At 51.7% G+C, this 18,973-nt stretch overlaps 1 protein-coding gene across 2 annotated transcripts in view; it reads right to left on the reverse strand.

Moving 5' to 3' along the window:
• The window catches only part of TPR (translocated promoter region, nuclear basket protein), a 76,589-nt gene that overhangs the window by 33,221 nt on the left and 24,395 nt on the right, over nucleotides 1–18,973 (reverse strand). For both annotated transcript variants that reach the window (XM_089667317.1, XM_089667316.1), the window contains exons 13-18: nucleotides 18,555–18,781; nucleotides 14,538–14,701; nucleotides 12,768–12,895; nucleotides 8,586–8,734; nucleotides 5,521–5,683; nucleotides 2,987–3,121 (exon numbers count right to left, since the gene is read on the reverse strand). In XM_089667317.1, coding sequence (XP_089523443.1) covers nucleotides 2,987–3,121; nucleotides 5,521–5,683; nucleotides 8,586–8,734; nucleotides 12,768–12,895; nucleotides 14,538–14,701; nucleotides 18,555–18,781 — 966 coding nt within the window. The remainder of the gene's footprint in view (nucleotides 1–2,986; nucleotides 3,122–5,520; nucleotides 5,684–8,585; nucleotides 8,735–12,767; nucleotides 12,896–14,537; nucleotides 14,702–18,554; nucleotides 18,782–18,973) is intronic.

An 18,973-nucleotide genomic window follows, 5' to 3' on the forward strand; every position in this document is an offset into this window, starting at 1 on the left:
CACGGTGATCGCCGAATATCACTGATGGGGGAGAGGTCTGTATGTAAACAATGCAGATCTCTCCCCTGTCAGCTCCAGCACGCCGCTTTGTACGGCTCTGCATAGCAGAGCCATACAAAGCAATGTCCTGAAACAGTAAAACACCCACAGCACAGGTAACCCTTTGATCCTCCCACATGTTAACCCCTTCCTGCCCAGTGCCATTAGTACAGTTTTAGGGCTTTTTATTAGCACTGATCACTGTATTGGTGTCACTGGGGATGTCAGTGACACCAAGTCAGTTCCCCCCCCCCCCCCAGTGTCAGAATGCCTGCCGCAGTCCCGCGATACGTTGCTGATCGTTGCTATTACTAGTATGAAAAAAAAAAAAAAAGTCCCAGTATCTATACCGCCATTTGTAAACGCTATAACTTTCACATAAACCAATTCATTTACACGTATTGGGATTTATTTTTTTTCGCAAAGACACGGAGCGGGAGACATTTTGGCCGAAATTTATGATGAAATTTGATCTTTTTCTTTTAACAGTTGCGTTTATAGAAATCGTACAAAAGTGTAACAAGGCAAGGTACATAGAAATTTTATTTTTTTTTTTTAATTTACTGCATGTTTTATAACAAAAAGTAAAAAAATATTTTTTCTCAAAAATTGTCTTTGTTTATAGTGCAAAAAAAAAAAAAAAAAAATGAACAGGTGATAAAATACCACCGAAAGAAAGCTCTATTTGTGAGGGGGAGGACAAAGGACATACATTTATTTTGGGTGCAGCACTGCATGACTGCGCAATTGTCAAAGTAAGGCAACGCCGTATCGCGAAAAATGGACTGGTCAGGAAGGGGAACCTCTGGAGGGGGAGGGGTTAACCAATGGGGAGATCCTCCCTCACTTATAATGAGAATAAATCTCACCAACAGAAGACGTCATGGATAATAAAAACTCCTCAAAAGGTGAACCTCCTCCTCAGGAAGGCAAGGAGATCAAAGCAAAAAATCAAAAATTGTTTTGCCAATTTACCTTTCCTGTCCAAATCACATGCAGTTTCCCCCACTGAGTGACCCCCCCCAAGGCATTCACACAGGAGGGGTGCAGGGAGGTTCCCAGAAACAGAGAATGGGAGAGAAGGGCGTGTGGGGATGTATACTATGGAGGCAGATGCTCCGGATTCTCAGCTGTAGGAGAGGAGAGCAAGTTGCGGTGATTTGTAACCCCTGTGGGCTCTCTCTGTGCTCTCCTTACAGAGAAGACAGTTCGGGCTAGAGGGATTTTGATTGGTCAGCACCTTCACATGGACCAATCGAAAGCCCTCTAGCACAAACTGTCATCCCTGCAAGGAGAGGACAGAAAGCGGCGGGGATTTCTGTTTGTTGGCTCTCCCACTGGGATGCCTTACAACACGGGTGTCAAACTGGCGGCCCTCCAGCTGCTGCCCATGAGGCATTGCAAGATTGACAGTTACAAGCACGACTCCCAAAGGCAGAGGCATGATGGGACTTGTAGTTCTGCAGCAGCTGGAGGGCCGCCAGTATGACACCCCCTGCCTTACAACCTGCGAGAAGTTCGATACGTCTCTTCGTTTGGAATATATCAGTGTTGTACTCTGACAGATGTCAGTGGTTGAGTTTCTGCCGGACTATCATCTCCCTGCAGTGGTGCCTCACCGACTGACAACAGTTCGATTTTTACCTTCTGAAGTGGTTTTGAACGTTTTCTATCCTACCTACGTTCCTTTTGTAAACGATCGTTGACCGTTTGTAGTTACAATCCTGTTTATGTAATATTGCGTGGTTGTACTTGGTCCACTTTTCTTTCAATTTTTATTGGATTTTTGTTATTTTTCTTTAAGTAGACGAGAACCCAGAAGGAGCCGAGGAGAAGATGCTGACGAGACACCTCATGGACTTCGGATCGTTGTAGAGTGACTTTAGGTTAGGTACACACTGATGCGGCTCCGCCTTCTGAAAGGCAGAGGAAAGGTCCATGCGCCATTTCTGGAATCGCAGACCGCACGGGAACTGAGGCAGAGCAGTCCTTCTGCTGCGCACCAACATGCCCCCCCTTGCTCAGTTACAGCTTCCCAATCGAAGGGGAGGCTAGCACTGACCTAGCGTGGGGGGGGGGTTGGACTGCATTAGCTGCAAATAAAAAGGTCTCACGCACACTGGACGTTTTTACAGCTGCTTCTAGGGGTGTCGGACATTTTTTTCCCTGCCTTTATGCGCCACTCCATATTGGCCTATGGGGTAACGAGGCCGAGGTCTAGCAACGAGGCCGAGGTCTAGCAACGAGGCCGAGGTCTAGCAACGAGGCCGAGGTCTAGCAACGAGGCCGAGGTCTAGCAACGAGGCCGAGGTCTAGCAACGAGGCCAAGGTCTAGCAACGAGGCCAAGGTCTAGCAACGAGGCCAAGGTCTAGCAACGAGGCCAAGGTCTAGCAACGAGGCCGAGGTCTAGCAACGAGGCCGAGGTCTAGCAACGAGGCCGAGGTCTAGCAACGAGGCCGAGGTCTAGCAACGAGGCCAAAGGTCTAGCAACGAGGCCAAAGGTCTAGCAACGAGGCCGAGGTCTAGCAACGAGGCCGAGGTCTAGCAACGAGGCCGAGGTCTAGCAACGAGGCCGAGGTCTAGCAACGAGGCCGAGGTCTAGCAACGAGGCCGAGGTCTAGCAACGAGGCCGAGGTCTAGCAACGAGGCCGAGGTCTAGCAACGAGGCCGAGGTCTAGCAACGAGGCCGAGGTCTAGCAACGAGGCCGAGGTCTAGCAACGAGGCCGAGGTCTAGCAACGAGGCCGAGGTCTAGCAACGAGGCCGAGGTCTAGCAACGAGGCCGAGGTCTAGCAACGAGGCCGAGGTCTAGCAACGAGGCCGAGGTCTAGCAACGAGGCCGAGGTCTAGCAACGAGGCCGAGGTCTAGCAACGAGGCCGAGGTCTACCAACGAGGCCGAGGTCTACCAACGAGGCCAAGCTGGTCAGGTCGAACGTTTCTACTCACCTGGATGGTTTGAAGGTTGGTAAGCAGCAAGTTTTGGCCCCTTTGCTCAGCCAGTAAGGACTCTCTTTCTTGACTAAGACGAGTTTCAGTCATTTTCAAAAGCTCCTTTTCACGCTTCAGATTTTCTGCCTTAACCTTGTGATTAAAAAAAAAAAAAAATCATTTTGTAGTATAAAATAAAACAATGAAGACGTCTGCCTCAGTCAATGTGAGATGAAGAGTTCGGCGCTCCCACAAGTGTTGGGATTCCCTACAGACGTCAGTAAAACATATCGAAGGATCGGAGCGCCATTTCCCAGAGCCGGCCGCAAGAAAGGTGAACATTTACAGGTATGACTTTAACCGCTTCCCAACCAACCAATAGGAGAACTACTGCCACAGGGCGGCACGGGTGCACAAAATCATTTATATATACACGTGGTTTCACATTTCCGAGTAGAGGGCGCGCGCCCTACCTGCGCCACTGGGTCCCAGATGGTGATTCCCCACCGCCACCCAGCAATAGCTGAGGAACAGACAGGGAAGAGACCTATATGTATATACAGAACTCTCTCGTCAGCTTCAGCACGCTGCCTTGGGTATCTCTGCACAGCATGTCTACCTAGTAACACAGCACACAGTTAACCCTTTGATCGCCCCAGATGTTAACCCCTTCCTGCCCAGTGCCATTAGTACAGTGTCAGTGCTTTTTATTAGCACTGATCACTGTGTTGGTGTCACTGGGGATGTCAGTGACACCAAGTCAGTTTCCCCCCAGTGTCAGAATGTCAGTCCCGCTACAAGTCACTGATCGCCACCATTACTAGTAAAAAAAATGTTTTTTAAAAATCCCCTTATCTATCCCGCCATTTGTAAACGCGATAACTTTCACTTAAACCAATTAATTTACACGTATCGGGATTTTTTTCTTTTCAGCACAGACGTGTCCCAGAATACATTTTGGCCGAAATTTATGATGAAATTAGATTTTTTTAAATTTTTTTACTGTACAAGTTTAATAACAAAAGGTCAAAAATATTGTTGTTTTCTCAAAATTGTTGGACTTGAAAACACCAAAAGAAAGCTCTATTCATGGGAAAAAAAAAGGACGTAAATTTTATTTGGGTGCGGCGTTGCATAACTGCACAATTGTCAGTTACAGTAACGCAGCAACATAACGCATTCACCATATCCGCTCTCCCCGGACCCCGCGTTCACCATATCCGCTCTCCCCGGACCCCGCGTTCACCATATCCGCTCTCCCCGGACCCCGCGTTCACCATATCCGCTCTCCCCGGACCCCGCGTTCACTACATCCGCTCTCCCCGGACCCCGCATTCACTACATCCGCTCTCCCCGGACCCCGCATTCACTATATCCGCTCTCCCCGGACCCCGCATTCACTATATCCGCTCTCCCCGGACCGCGCATTCACTATATCCGCTCTCCCCGGACCGCGCATTCACTATATCCGCTCTCCCCGGACCCCGCATTCACTACATCCCCTCTCTCCCCGGACCCCGCATTCACTACATCCCCCCTCTCTCCCCGGACCCCGCATTCACTACATCCCCGCTCTCCCCGGACCCCGCATTCACTACATCCGCTCTCCCCGGACCCCGCATTCACTACATCCGCTCTCCCCGGACCCCGCATTCACTACATCCGCTCTCCCCGGACCCCGCATTCACTACATCCGCTCTCCCCGGACCCCGCATTCACTACATCCGCTCTCCCCGGACCCCGCATTCACTATATCCGCTCTCCCCGGACACCGCATTCACTATATCCGCTCTCCCCGGACCCCGCATTCACTATATCCGCTCTCCCCGGACCCCGCATTCACTATATCCGCTCTCCCCGGACCCCGCATTCACTACATCCCCTCTCTCCCCGGACCCCGCATTCACTACATCCCCTCTCTCCCCGGACCCCGCATTCACTACATCCGCTCTCCCCGGACCCCGCATTCACTATATCCGCTCTCCCCGGACCCCGCATTCACTATATCCGCTCTCCCCGGACCCCGCATTCACTATATCCGCTCTCCCCGGACCCCGCATTCACTATATCCGCTCTCCCCGGACCCCGCATTCACTATATCCGCTCTCCCCGGACCCCGCATTCACTATATCCGCTCTCCCCGGACCCCGCATTCACTATATCCGCTCTCCCCGGACCCCGCATTCACTATATCCGCTCTCCCCGGACCCCGCATTCACTATATCCGCTCTCCCCGGACCCCGCATTCACTATATCCGCTCTCCCCGGACCCCGCATTCACTATATCTGCTCTCCCCACGTTTGTAGGCGTTTTCTCTAGCAAGATGTAGAACCCCTAACCTCTATCTGGACAGTGCTGATCACATGCTGCATTTTGTCTGCACAGAACCGTACCGGAACACAGCAAACGGCATCAGAAACGCACCGGAATGGAGTGTGGTGGGAACGGTCAGCAAAAACGTATCCAGAATACATAGTGTGAAGCGGCCCCCTTAGGGAACAAGGAGGACTCTGCAGAGCCAATCCAAAGCCATGTTCTATGGAACACCTACTTCAGTGAGTGCTAGCTTCTCATTGGCTGCCCTCAGATCCTGTGTCATGGTATGAATGATCTGCTCCTGCTTTTGTGTGGTCGATGACAATTTCTGGGATTTCTCTTGTAAAGATGCGATTTCCCGGCGGTAGCTTTCCACATTGTCCTGCAACATTTCATACCTATCCGGAGGAAAGACTTAAAATGAGAAGATTTCCCAAAAAACAGATTCTGAAATATAAAAATTGTACATGAAACCCCCAAAGCTCAATACACAGAGGAGAGACACTTGGCACCTGCGCAGCGCTGGGGTCATCGGTTTGAATCCCAACCCCAGCACCACCTGCCTGGAGTTTGCATGTTCTCCCTGTGCGGGTTTTCTCCGGGTACTCCGGTTTCATCCCACACACCAAAGACATGCTGGGAGGTTAATTGGCTCCTGTCTAAATTGGCCCCAGTATGTGAGTTAGGGACTTTGGATTGTACGCTCCTCAGGGGCGGGGACTGATGGAAATGTACAATATATATGTAAAGTGCTGTGTAAATTGTCAGCTCTATAGAGGTACCTGAAATAAATAATAAATACAAGGGAGGAGTTTACTGGCCAGGCATTGAGCCCGGGATCACACGGACGCAGTCCTGGAATTCGCAGATTTTTGTGTGCGAATTCCGCACCGCATCAGAAATCGCACACCGTTCATGCGAACCGCTGTGGGTGTGTATGTTAACCCCTCACCTACAGGGCGCTTCTACCCCCTCCCTGCCCGCCGGGCGCTTCCACCCCCTCCCTGCCCGCCGGGCGCTTCCACCCCCTCCCTGCCCGCCGGGCGCTTCCACCCCCTCCCTGCCCGCCGGGCACTTCCACCCCCTCCCTGCCTACCCGGCACTTCCACCCCCTCCCTGCCTACCCGGCACTTCCACCCCCTCCCTGCCTACCCGGCACTTCCACCCCCTCCCTGCCTACCCGGCACTTCCACCCCCTCCCTGCCTACCCGGCACTTCCACCCCCTCCCTGCCTACCCGGCACTTCTACCCCCTTCCTGCCTACCCGGCACTTCTACCCCCTTCCTGGCTACCCGGCACTTCTACCCCCTTCCTGCCTACCCGGCACTTCTACCCCCTTCCTGCCCCCCGGGCACTTCTACCCCCTTCCTGCCCCCCGGGCACTTCTACCCCCTTCCTGCCCCCCGGGCACTTCTACCCCCTTCCTGCCTACCGGGCACTTCTACCCCCTTCCTGCCCCCCGGGCACTTCTACCCCCTTCCTGCCTACCGGGCACTTCTACCCCCTTCCTGCCTACCGGGCACTTCTACCCCCTTCCTGCCCAGGCCAATTTCCAGCTTTCAGCGCTATCACACTTTGAATGACAATTGCGCGGTCATGCAACACTGTACCCATATTAAATTTTTATCATTTTTTTGAGATAGAGCTTTCTTTTGGTGGTATTTAATCACTTTGGGGATTTTCATTTTTTGCTAAACAAACCAAAAACTGAAAATTTTGAAAAAAAAAATTTCTTAGTTTTGGTTATAAAATTTTGTAAATAAGTGATTTTTCTCCTTCACTGATGTGCGCTAATGAGGCTGCAGTGATGGGCACTGATAGGTGGCACTGACAGGCAGCACTGACCGGCACGAGAGGTGGCACTGATGCTTACTGATAGTCGCCACTGACTGGCAGCACTGATAGGTGACACTGAAAGGCAGCTCAGATGGACACTGACAGGTGGCACTTCTGGGGCCACACTGATCATCAGTGCCCTGATGATCAGTGTAGATGTCCCCTCCGTGGAAAGCCGATTACCGGCTCTCTGCTCCTCTGTCAGTGTGACAGCTCGTGAGGAGAGGAATGCCGATAACCAGCATTTCCCTATTTACATGTCATCAGCTGTGATTGGACACAGCTGATCACATGACCGAGCTGAAATCTTCAGCTCTTCCGTTGATCGGTGATCCGCTGCGTCCGAGGGACCCAGCGCACCGCCGATCGCCATGCGCTCCCAGAGCCACATATGCGTGATAAGAATGGGACGACGTCATATGACTCCTCCCAGAACGAGAGAACTGCCTTGCACCCGTCATTACCTTATATGGCGGGCAGGAGACTATTAACACCCAGAAAGCGGTCCGCAAAACGCGGTGCGATATGCAGAATTGGATAGCATAGGTGTGAATACGTGTGCGATCCGATTCTAGTGCAGGCCAAAAAAATGGTGCTGCACCTTTTTAGTGCGGGTGCGGTGTGATTAGAGTCATACATAATGTACAGCTCCGATCGCACCGCACACAAACCGCATGTGATTTGCAGAGAATGCGGTGCGGTTCCTGCGTGAATCACATGCGATATACCGCACCGCATGTATGTGAACCCGGGCTACCATCTCTGTCCATCCAGTCCTGAGGATTACACAGCACAACCCTCTTTGGCAGGGAAGGAGACCCGACTTCCCCGTGCTGCTGAAATACTTACAGGTCTTCTCCTTTCTCTGTCCAATCACAGAGTGGGAAAAGGACAAGCAGCAAACTGATAGGAGAGAACAGTGAGAGGGGCCTATCCGCATGTTACTTGTTAGCAGGTGAGCATTGCAGTGCACTTGATGCTGTACAGAAACGGCCGAACTGAACCGAATTCAGACACTTACATTTCCTGATGTAATAATGAAGAGCGAATTACATTCATTTGCGTCTTTTCAATCTTTTGGGAGTTCACACAGGAGCAGTGCGGTATATCGCATGTGATTCGCGCAGGAACCGCACTGCATTCCCGTGCCAATCACATGCGATTTGTGTGCGGTGCGACGCAAGGCGTGCATTTTGTATGGCTCTAATTGCACCCACACCAAAACACGCAGGACCCTTTTTTTGGTCCACACTAGAATTGGATCACACGGGTATTCACACCTACGCAATCCGAATTCTGCACATCGCACCGCGTTTTGCGGACCACTTTTGGGCTGTTAACATACATCCCGGTTTGCATGAACGGGTGCGACTCTGATGCGGTGTGGAATTCGCACAGAAAACGCTGCAAATTCTGGGCCGCATCCGTGTGAACCCGGGCTCCATGGTAACAAAGATGATTTACCGCTTTGAGGCGAATTCTAGCTGAGTGGAGATTTTGGCGTTCTGAGAGCGCAGCTCAGTAACTTGGTCCTGCAGCTTCTCATTCTGCTCGTTCAGCATTTTATCGTTTTCGGTTTTTTCTTTTCTGTAATTCTCAAAAACATCTTGAAGCTGTAAAAAAAAAAAAAAAAAAAAAGAAATAGTGATTAAAGCCAATCTTCAAGAAAACATTCAGGGTGTGGGGGGGGGGGGGTAAAAATCTCTGCCAGGTTATTTCATTAACCACTTTTCTGCCACCCTATAGCAGGGGTGTGCAGAAAAATAAAAATTATATATATATATATATACACACACACACACACACACAAATATATAAATATATATACATACATATATTATACATACATACATACATTATACATACATACACACACACGTATACATACATATACATACATACACACGATTTTGCATTTCCGGGTAGGGGGGCGCACATGCCCTCCCAGCGCCACTATTTGCAGACTCGGCTGTCAATCACCGGGTCCCAGCCAGTGATTACTCGCCGGCACCCGGTGATTGCGGAGCATTACCGATGGAGGGAGAGAACTGTAATAAGTCACTGATTGTTACCATTACTAGTAAAAAAATTCTTTTTTTTAAATCGCAGTATCTATCCCGCCATTTGTAAACGCTATAACATTCACGTAAACCAATTAATTTACATGTATTGCCCAGTGCCATTAGTAATGTCAGGGCTGTTTATTAGCACTGATCACCGTATTGGTGTCACTGGGGAAGTCCGTGACACCAAGTCAGTTTCCCCCCCCCAGTGTCAGAATGCCTGCTGGGGGGTGGGGGGGGAATTGAAAAATCCAGTATATATGCCGCCATCTGTAGGCGCTATAACTTTCACGTAAACCAATTTACACGTATCGGGATTTTTTTTTGCAGCAAAGACACGGAGCAGAATACATTTTGGCCTAAATTGATGACAAAAATTGATTTTCTTAAAATATTTTTCATAGCAAAAAGTCAAAAATATTTTTTCTCAACAATTTTTTTTGCGTTATTTAAAAAAACAAAACAAAACAACAATGCTTTATGCCTGGGGGGAGGAAAGACGTAAATTTAATTTGGGTGCAGCGTTGCATGACCGTGCAACTGTCAAAGTAACGCAGGGCTGTAACGCAAAACATGGCCTGGTCAGGAAGGGGGTGGGGGGGGCAAATCCTCTGGAGGGCGAGGGGTTAACCATTGGGGAGATTCTCCCTCACTTCTCCCCAACAGAAGGAGTCAAGGCTAAGAAAAACTCCTCAAAAGCTGCAGCTGGGGGTTTCTGTCGGGAACACGTTAATAGTTTCTTAACCGCTTGCCCTCCGGAAGATTTACTCCCTTCCTGACCAAGTTTTGCGATATGATGCTACATTACTTTTACTGACAATTGCGCGATCATGCAACGCTGTACATGAATGAAATGTCTGTCCATTTTTCACCCCACAACTTGAGATTTCTTTTGGTGGTATTTGATCACCCCTGCGGATTTCACTTTTTACATTATAAACCAAAAAAGACCGACATATCAAGTTAAAAAATAAAAATAAAATTTCTTCATAAATTTAGACCAAAATGTATTCTACATATTTTTGGTAAAAAATCCCAGTAAATGTATATTAATTTGCACAAAAGTTATAGCATCTACAAAATAGGTCCGGGGAGAGCGGATGCGGCGAGCGCAGGGTCCGGAGAGAGCGGGGGATACGGGGAATGCGGGGTCCGGGGAGAGCGGATATAGCGAGCGCGGGGTCCGGGGAGAGCGGATGCGGCGAGCGCGGGGTCCGGGGAGAGCGGATGCGGCGAGCGCGGGGTCCGGGGAGAGCGGATGCGGCGAGCGCGGGGTCCGGGGAGAGCGGATGCGGCGAGCGCGGGGTCCGGGGAGAGCGGATGCGGCGAGCGCGGGGTCCGGGGAGAGCGGGGGATACGGGGAATGCGGGGTCCGGGGATACGGGGAATGCGGGATACGGGGAATGCGGGGGTCCGGGGAGAGCGGGGGACACGGGGAATGCGGGGGTCCGGGGAGAGCGGGGGACACGGGGAATGCGGGGGTCCGGGAGAGCGGGGGACACGGGGAATGCGGGGGTCCGGGGAGAGCGGGGGACACGGGGAATGCGGGGGTCCGGGGAGAGCGGGGGACACGGGGAATGCGGGGGCCGGGGAGAGCGGGGGACACGGGGAATGCGGGGTCCGGGGAGAGCGGGGGACACGGGGAATGCGGGGACACGGGGAATGCGGGGGTCCGGGGAGAGCGGGGGACACGGGGAATGCGGGGTCCGGGGAATGCGGGGTCCGGGGAGAGCGGGGTCCGGGGAGAGCGGGGGATACGGGGAATGCGGGGTCCGGGGAGAGCGGGGAATGCGGGGTCCGGGGAGAGCGGGGAATGCGGGGTCCGGGGAGAGCGGGGAATGCGGGGTCCGGGGAGAGCGGGGGATACGGGGAATGCGGGGTCCGGGGAGAGCGGGGAATGCGGGGTCCGGGGAGAGCGGGGGATACGGGGAATGCGGGGTCCGGAGAGAGCGGGGGATACAGGGAATGCGGGGTCCGGGGAGAGCGGGGGATACAGGGAATGCGGGGTCCGGGGAGAGCGGGGGATACAGGGAATGCGGGGTCCGGGGAGAGCGGGGGATACAGGGAATGCGGGGTCCGGGGAGAGCGGGGGATACAGGGAATGCGGGGTCCGGGGAGAGCGGGGGATACAGGGAATGCGGGGTCCGGGGAGAGCGGGGGATACAGGGAATGCGGGGTCCGGGGAGAGCGGGGGATACAGGGAATGCGGGGTCCGGGGAGAGCGGGGGATACAGTGAATGCGGGGTCCGGGGAGAGCGGGGGATACAGTGAATGCGGGGTCCGGGGAGAGCGGGGGATACAGTGAATGCGGGGTCCGGGGAGAGCGGGGGATATAGTGAATGCTGGATTCGGGGAGAGCGGGGGATATAGTGAATGCGGGGTCCGGGGAGAGCGGGGGATATAGTGAATGCGGGGTCCGGGGAGAGCGGGGGATATAGTGAATGCTGGATTCGGGGAGAGCTGATATAGTGAATGCGGGGTCTGGGGAGAGCGGGGGATATAGTGAATGCGGGGTCTGGGGAGAGCGGGGGATATAGTGAATGCTGGGTCTGGGGAGAGCGGGGGATATAGTGAATGCTGGGTCTGGGGAGAGCGGATATAGTGAATGCGGGGGATATAGTGAATGCGGGGGATATAGTGAATGCGGGGGATATAGTGAATGCGGGGGATATAGTGAATGCGGGGGATATAGTGAATGCGGGGGATATAGTGAATGCGGGGGATATAGTGAATGCGGGGGATATAGTGAATGCGGGGGATATAGTGAATGCGGGGGATATAGTGAATGCGGGGGATATAGTGAATGCGGGGTCCGGGGAGAGCGGGGGATATAGTGAATGCGGGGTCTGGGGAGAGCGCAGGATATAGTGAATGCATTGCCTGGCGTAAGACTAAAAAAAATGAAAACCTTCAACATTTAAAATATAAACTGTAGAAGCAAAAATATCCAATAAAGCGTATACATGCTGAGCCATGAAGGCTAACAGGCAGCCAGAGGATTGGTCACCGGTGTTGTCTGATCTCCCTGCAGTTGATCTTTTTTTTTCCCCATTAGTTACCAAACCGTGTTCTGCACAGTGTCCTTGAATAGAGGCAGCCATCTTGGTAGAGAAGCAGGGCTTTGCTTCCTTATATCATAGCTTTCCTCACTGATGACTGCTGGGGAAATACGAAAGATGGAGGAAGCAGCTCAGAAGCAGGGACATTTCTACACTGCAGATCCTCAGGTACAGCTTCCCCTCCAGCAAGGAGAACAGTGAGCAGCACAGTATAGTGACATCCCTAAATCTCATTGTAATTTTGCGGAGACGTTAGAGGTAGCAGTGCCTATGATGACCTCACACGGCAGATAAACAGCTAATAGACTGCAGAGTGCCCGGGCACAGGAAGTGTGACGATTTTTCGGGGGAATTCAAGGTCAATCGGTACATTTCGCTTTAACATGTCAGCATTTCCAGAGATTGTCTACATGATAGAAAATCTTCACGTTATGAGTTCGGGGTTCACGATCAGAGTAAGCAAATTCACAGTTTAAAATGAATTTGGGGATTTTTAGATTTACAGGTAAATGAAGACAAATCACCTGTTTAAGAGCAGCCTTGGCCTCAGCAGCCTCTGTGGATTCTTGAAGCAGCACTGCAGGCGCTGGGGTAGATGGGGGCTGAGAGGATCCTGGAGACTTCCGAGGAGTCGAGGTGAATGAAGCCTCATCTAAAAACACAATAAAAGATTATACGAGGAGAGGCCACATGGGGCTGGAGGTTCAGGGGCCCCACATCCCGGGTAATACCAAAAGGGATAGTTACGGTGCCAAAATTCCAGCATAAACCAACGTATATTGAAACACAAATGTATTGATCTCAATAAAAGCAGTAATATAGTGCAAACATTCACAACTAATACTAATAATAACTTTTGGAAAAAAAAATTTAAAAAAAATGCACTTTTCTTAGTTTGTTATAAAATTTAGCAAATAGTATTTCTTCATAAATTTAGGTCAAAACGTATTCTGTTACACTTCTTTGGTGAAAATAATTTAATTCTTATTTTTTTTCAAACTTTTCCATTTTTTTTTTTAATCACATGACAGGAAGCCATCCATTGTATACAATCAATGTGATCTCCTGTGATTGGTCAAAGCAGTCACATGACACTGGCAACGGGCCGCTGTAGTGATCGATCATCAGCTGTGTCCCGTGGACACAGCCGGTGACAGATTGCGCTAATGCGCGGCCGGCTCGCTTTGACAGGACGTCATATGATGCCCAGTCACAATGGCGAGGGTCCCGTCAGGCCTGTAGCAGATTGACGGCCGGGCGGGACCCTCGCTGTTGTGACCGATTGCTGTGATTGGTCACAGCGGTCACATGACACTGCCAACAGGCCGGTGCAGTGATCTGTCATCCACGAGACACAGCGGTGACAGATTGCGCTAATGCGCGGCCAGGATGTCATATGACGCCCAATCACAACGAGGAGTGTCCCACCCGGCGGTCAATCTGCAATAGGCCAGGCAGGAAGGGGTTAAAGAGGGCAAATTGTTGGTGCCGCTTAGCTGGCGCCTTGGATTGAAGTCGACAATTTATTTGGCGAGGTGCAGCATCAAATGTTACGGCGGCGTACATAGTTTCTGGGAAAACGCCGTCTGATGAGCACAAGCGCGGTTAGCGTGGTCAACTGACCAAAGAGAGACAGGACATTGCGCAGGATTGTGACCCGGTATAGGAAAACAAAAGTGACCGCAGAGCTCAATCTCAGTCTTCAAGGGACTAACACAGTGAATGAGGGAAGTGAGGCTCCCCACCTGTTAGCCAAGTGTCTCATCACACAGCGGAAGCAAAAGAATGTTACGTCCAGGGGCGGACTGACCATTTGGAAACTCGGGCACTGCCCGAGAGCCCGGGGTCAGTAGGGGCCCCATGAGATGCCCCTGGTACCTACTTCATAAGCTTTTTTGAGTTTGGACAAGAGCACAGGGGCCCCATGATCCCTATTGCCTAGGGGCCCCATGAGTTGTCAGTCCACCCCTGGTTATGTCACTTCAAAGCCAAACATGGCGTCACTTTCACACCCGCCAATCATGAAGCGTTTCCATATTTTGTCCAACCCCTGATCTTTAACCCATTGCCGCCGGCGCCTCCTGGCCCTTTAAGGGTTTCAGAAGCCAGGGCGCAGTTTTAGGGTCATGTGACCGCCGTGATTCACTGTCATGGCGGTCACATGATCGGGAAAGGTCCCAATTGAAAGAGGAGATCGGGGCCTTTCCGTGAGTACCGGACATGTGTGCTGGGAAGAGGTTAAAGCCTTTTATTTCCTCGCATAGCGAGACCAAATCCATTCTGACACCAGATACCTGTTGAGGGAAATGTGACGCCGGTTGTCTGAGCCAGCAGTATGCGAAACATGTCACGCTGTCGCATTGTAGATTCCAACACGTGCATCTGATGCTGCCGATTTTCCCGAAGCTGTTCCAATTCAGCGTGCGTCTTTTCTAAATCCCTTCTTAGTTCTGAAAGTCTAATAAAAGTAAAACTTATATTTAGTTAGAAAAAAAACAAAAACAAAGAAAAAACCCAAAACACATCACAGCCCCCTGTACTCAGTGCAGTTGTGTGCAGGAAAAATAGATCATGTTTTACTTTTTTTTTTTTCTGCAACCGGAACTGCAAGCATCTACTTTCTGTAGTTTTGGATGAAGAAAAAAAAAAAAAAAAAAAGCACACAGAAATGCATGGAGTGTGAACTAGCGCCCAGTGCTGGAGGTGCCGGAACTGCGTTCCCCCGCGTTTACCCTGGATATACCTGCAAAAGGGGCCAGCCTGAAGTCATCGTGTGGCTCAGTCCTGCCCTCCGGTCCCGCCTCACAGGCTGTGATTTACAGCAGTGGGAGCCAATGGCTCTCTGCTGTGTCTCAGCCAATGAGAGAGAGAGAGACCCGGGAGAGCCAAGACTCCTGTGCCCAGTGCTGGATGAAGATCAGGCTCAGGCAAGTATGAGGCCCTATTCACATTTAGGGCATTTTGGATTGCGGGCACAACGGCCACGATTCTGCCTGTGATTTCAAAACGTGCTGCTAAAAATGTGAAATTGCCATTCATTTTATTGGCACCCCGATGACGTGGCGCAGTTATGCCGCGATTGTTGCGCAATAAATCGCTGTCATAATGGCAAACGGCATTGCGAGACGCATGTCATCCAACAGTTGTTCAGGAACTTCCCTCCCTAATGCCCCATTCACACTACAGCGATTCGAAATGCCCTAGTGTGAATGGGGCCTAACCCCCGGCTCACATATTTGCGTTCCTGCTGGACGCGTTTTGCGCGGACACGAGAGCCCATTCATTTGAATGGACTCCCGTGCCCCGGGACAAGTAGAGAGGTCCCTGCACTTCTTTGGAAACCTCAGCCCACATGGGAACCTCGGTTCCCCCGGTTCGGTTGCGATTTCCAGTGTGGGCGGCGTGCCATGAGAATTAATGGCACCCGCCCGCGGGTCCGCATTCCTGTGTGGGTGGTGCGGCTGCACGATTTTTGTGCGGATCCGCAGCGGCACCACCCGCACAGATGTGAACCAACCCTTAAGGAAAGCTGCGGTTAGAGGGGGTGGGGCAGGGGCTTATTTATCACAAGGCAAACAAGGCATTTGCCTAGGGTGGCATTTTTTTTTTTTTTAGGGAGGCAGCACTCCCCTCCGGAAGAAGGGACATATGCAGCATGGGGACCAGGTGGGATCCGAGAGAGGCTGCGGGCTGATTGATGGTGTATGCAGAGTCCATCCGGTGTTCCCGGGGATATCCAGAGCTGTGAAGGTGAGTGTCTGTCTCCGGCGGGGGGGGTTTCGAGGAAGGCTCCCCCAGGTGGGGAAGGGGGAGGGGTGTAATTGATCACATCATGGTCAGGCTCTCTCTGTGGCGGGGTCTGGTGTTGGTCAGAGTCAGGCTCTCTCCGCTGGGGTGAGGGGGGGGCGTCTGATATTGTGTTGCCTAGGCAGCACAAAATGTAAATACCCCGCTGGGGTGGGGCGTTGGGTAAAATCGCACCGCATTCTTCTGCAAATCACCTGCAATTCTGTGCGATGCGATTTTAGCCCAATTATTTTGTATGGCTGAAAACTCACACAGCATCTGCATGAGAAGGGTGCAGGCACCTTATTTCTTTAGCCACTCTGGAACCAGATCGCGTTGGGCGTTTATACTCACGTGACCCAAATCAGGCAAACGCACCGTGTTTTGTGACCTGCTTTTGGGGTGTCATTATTTTGACACCCGCAGCAGACTGCATGCACACCATGTAATTGCTTTGTGGTGTTGGAAACGCACAGGAATCGCTGCACCACATCAATGTGAACCCAGGCTGACGCACAGGAATCGCTGCACCACATCAATGTGAACCCAGGCTGACGCACAGGAATCGCTGCACCACATCAATGTGAATCCAGGCTGACGCACAGGAATCGCTGCACCACATCAATGTGAACCCAGACTGACGCACAGGAATCGCTGCACCACATCAATGTGAACCCAGGCTGACGCACAGGAATCGCTGCACCACATCAATGTGAACCCAGGCTGACGCACAGGAATCGCTGCACCACATCAATGTGAACCCAGGCTGACGCACAGGAATCGCTGCACCACATCAATGTGAACCCAGGCTGACGCACAGGAATCGCTGCACCACATCAATGTGAACCCAGGCTGACGCACAGGAATCGCTGCACCACATCAATGTGAACCCAGACTGATGCACAGGAATCGCTGCACCACATCAATGTGAACCCAGGCTGACGCACAGGAATCGCTGCACCACATCAATGTGAACCCAGGCTGACGCACAGGAATCGCTGCACCACATCAATGTGAACCCAGACTGAATGTTTTTTACTTTCCTGCACAGAATGCTTGAAGGTTAAAAACAAACCAAAAAAAAAAAAAACAAACCTTTAGCCTTTACAACCATCTTAAAGAACTGTACAGCTCAGAAAGACTAGAGCTTCAGATTACTATATATATATAAATAAATAAAAAAATGGCCAAAATCCGCACGTTCCTAACCCCAGACACCACTAAACAGCTCATCCACTCCCTCATCATATCACGACTTGACTACTGCAACTCCCTCCTCACTGGCCTGCCTCGCCGCTGGCTATCCCCGCTTCAGTCCATCCTGAATACGGCTGCCAGACTCATTCACCTTACCAACCGCTCCATCTCCGCCACCCCCCTCTGCCAATCCCTCCACTGGCCTCCATTCAGTGTCCTCCACCCCCCTCTGCCAATCCCTCCACTGGCCTCCATTCAGTGTCCTCCACCCCTCTCTGCCAATCCCTCCACTGGCCTCCATTCAGTGTCCTCCACCCCCCTCTGCCAATCCCTCCACTGGCCTCCATTCAGTGTCCTCCACCCCCTCTGCCAATCCCTCCACTGGCCTCCATTCAGTGTCCTCCACCCCTCTCTGCCAATCCCTCCACTGGCCTCCATTCAGTGTCCTCCACCCCCCTCTGCCAATCCCTCCACTGGCCTCCATTCAGTGTCCTCCACCCCCCTCTGCCAATCCCTCCACTGGCCTCCATTCAGTGTCCTCCACCCCCCTCTGCCAATCCCTCCACTGGCCTCCATTCAGTGTCCTCCACCCCCCTCTGCCAATCCCTCCACTGGCCTCCATTCAGTGTCCTCCACCCCCCTCTGCCAATCCCTCCACTGGCCTCCACTCAGTGTCCTCCACCCCCCTCTGCCAATCCCTCCACTGGCCTCCACTCAGTGTCCTCCACCCCTCTCTGCCAATCCCTCCACTGGCTTCCGATTGCGCAACGGATCAAATTCAAAATCCTAACACTGACGTACAAAGCCGTCCACCATACTGCGCCGAACTACATCACTGACCTAATATCCAAGTACCGCCCAACACGCACACTCCGCTCCTCACAAGACCTCCTTCTCTCTAGTTCCCTGGTCTCCTCCTCCCATGCCCGCCTCCAGGACTTCTCCAGGGTGTCACCCATCCTCTGGAACTCCCTGCCCCAACCCATCAGACTATCACCTACTCTCCTCTCCTTTAGGCGCACCCTGAAAACCCATCTCTTCAGGGAAGCCTACCCCACCCCCTGCTAACTTGCCGATCTCCTCCACTCTTCCTACCACCCCATCCCCCACAGCTATCTCCTCCTGTGCCACCATCCCCTCCCTCCTAGATTGTAAGCTCCAAGGAGCAGGGCCCTCAATCCCCTCATGTTTTGCATTGTATTGGTATTGTTCTGTCACATGTTCTGTCCCCCTCTGTAATGTACAGCGCTGAGCCAACTATCGGCTCTTTATAAATCCTGTATAATAATAATAATAATATAATATTCTCTCTGGACTCTACGTCTTACTGTGAAGCAGCCAGCTCCTGCTCTTCTCGCTCCTTGGCTTCTCCGAGTTCCCTCAGGGTGACGAGGAGTCTCTGGTTTTGTTCCTGTAACTCTTCGATGTTTCTGAAAGTAACTAAATGCTGAGTTATGACTTCAGAAGAGCTCGTGATGTTGGCGGAGCTCACATCGTCCTCCCTCTGAACGTGGTTTCCTCGCGACTCCTCCAGCTCCATTAAAAGCACTTTGATCTAGTGTTGGAGAGACAGTGATCACATTTTTGGCAGGATCAACAGGCAGATAAGAGAATACTGACATTGGTATATTTCTCAGACTGAAAAGACAGCAAAGAAGAGAAACTCATTGGATATATACACCGCGCTCCAAAATATTATGCAAATTCTATTTAAGTGTCACAAAGAGTAAATATTTTGTTTTTCAGT

This window comes from Staurois parvus, unplaced genomic scaffold (genome assembly GCF_062004578.1).
Source record: "Staurois parvus isolate SC_StPar_1 unplaced genomic scaffold, SC_StPar_1.0 ptg003172l, whole genome shotgun sequence".
NCBI lineage: Eukaryota > Metazoa > Chordata > Amphibia > Anura > Ranidae > Staurois > Staurois parvus.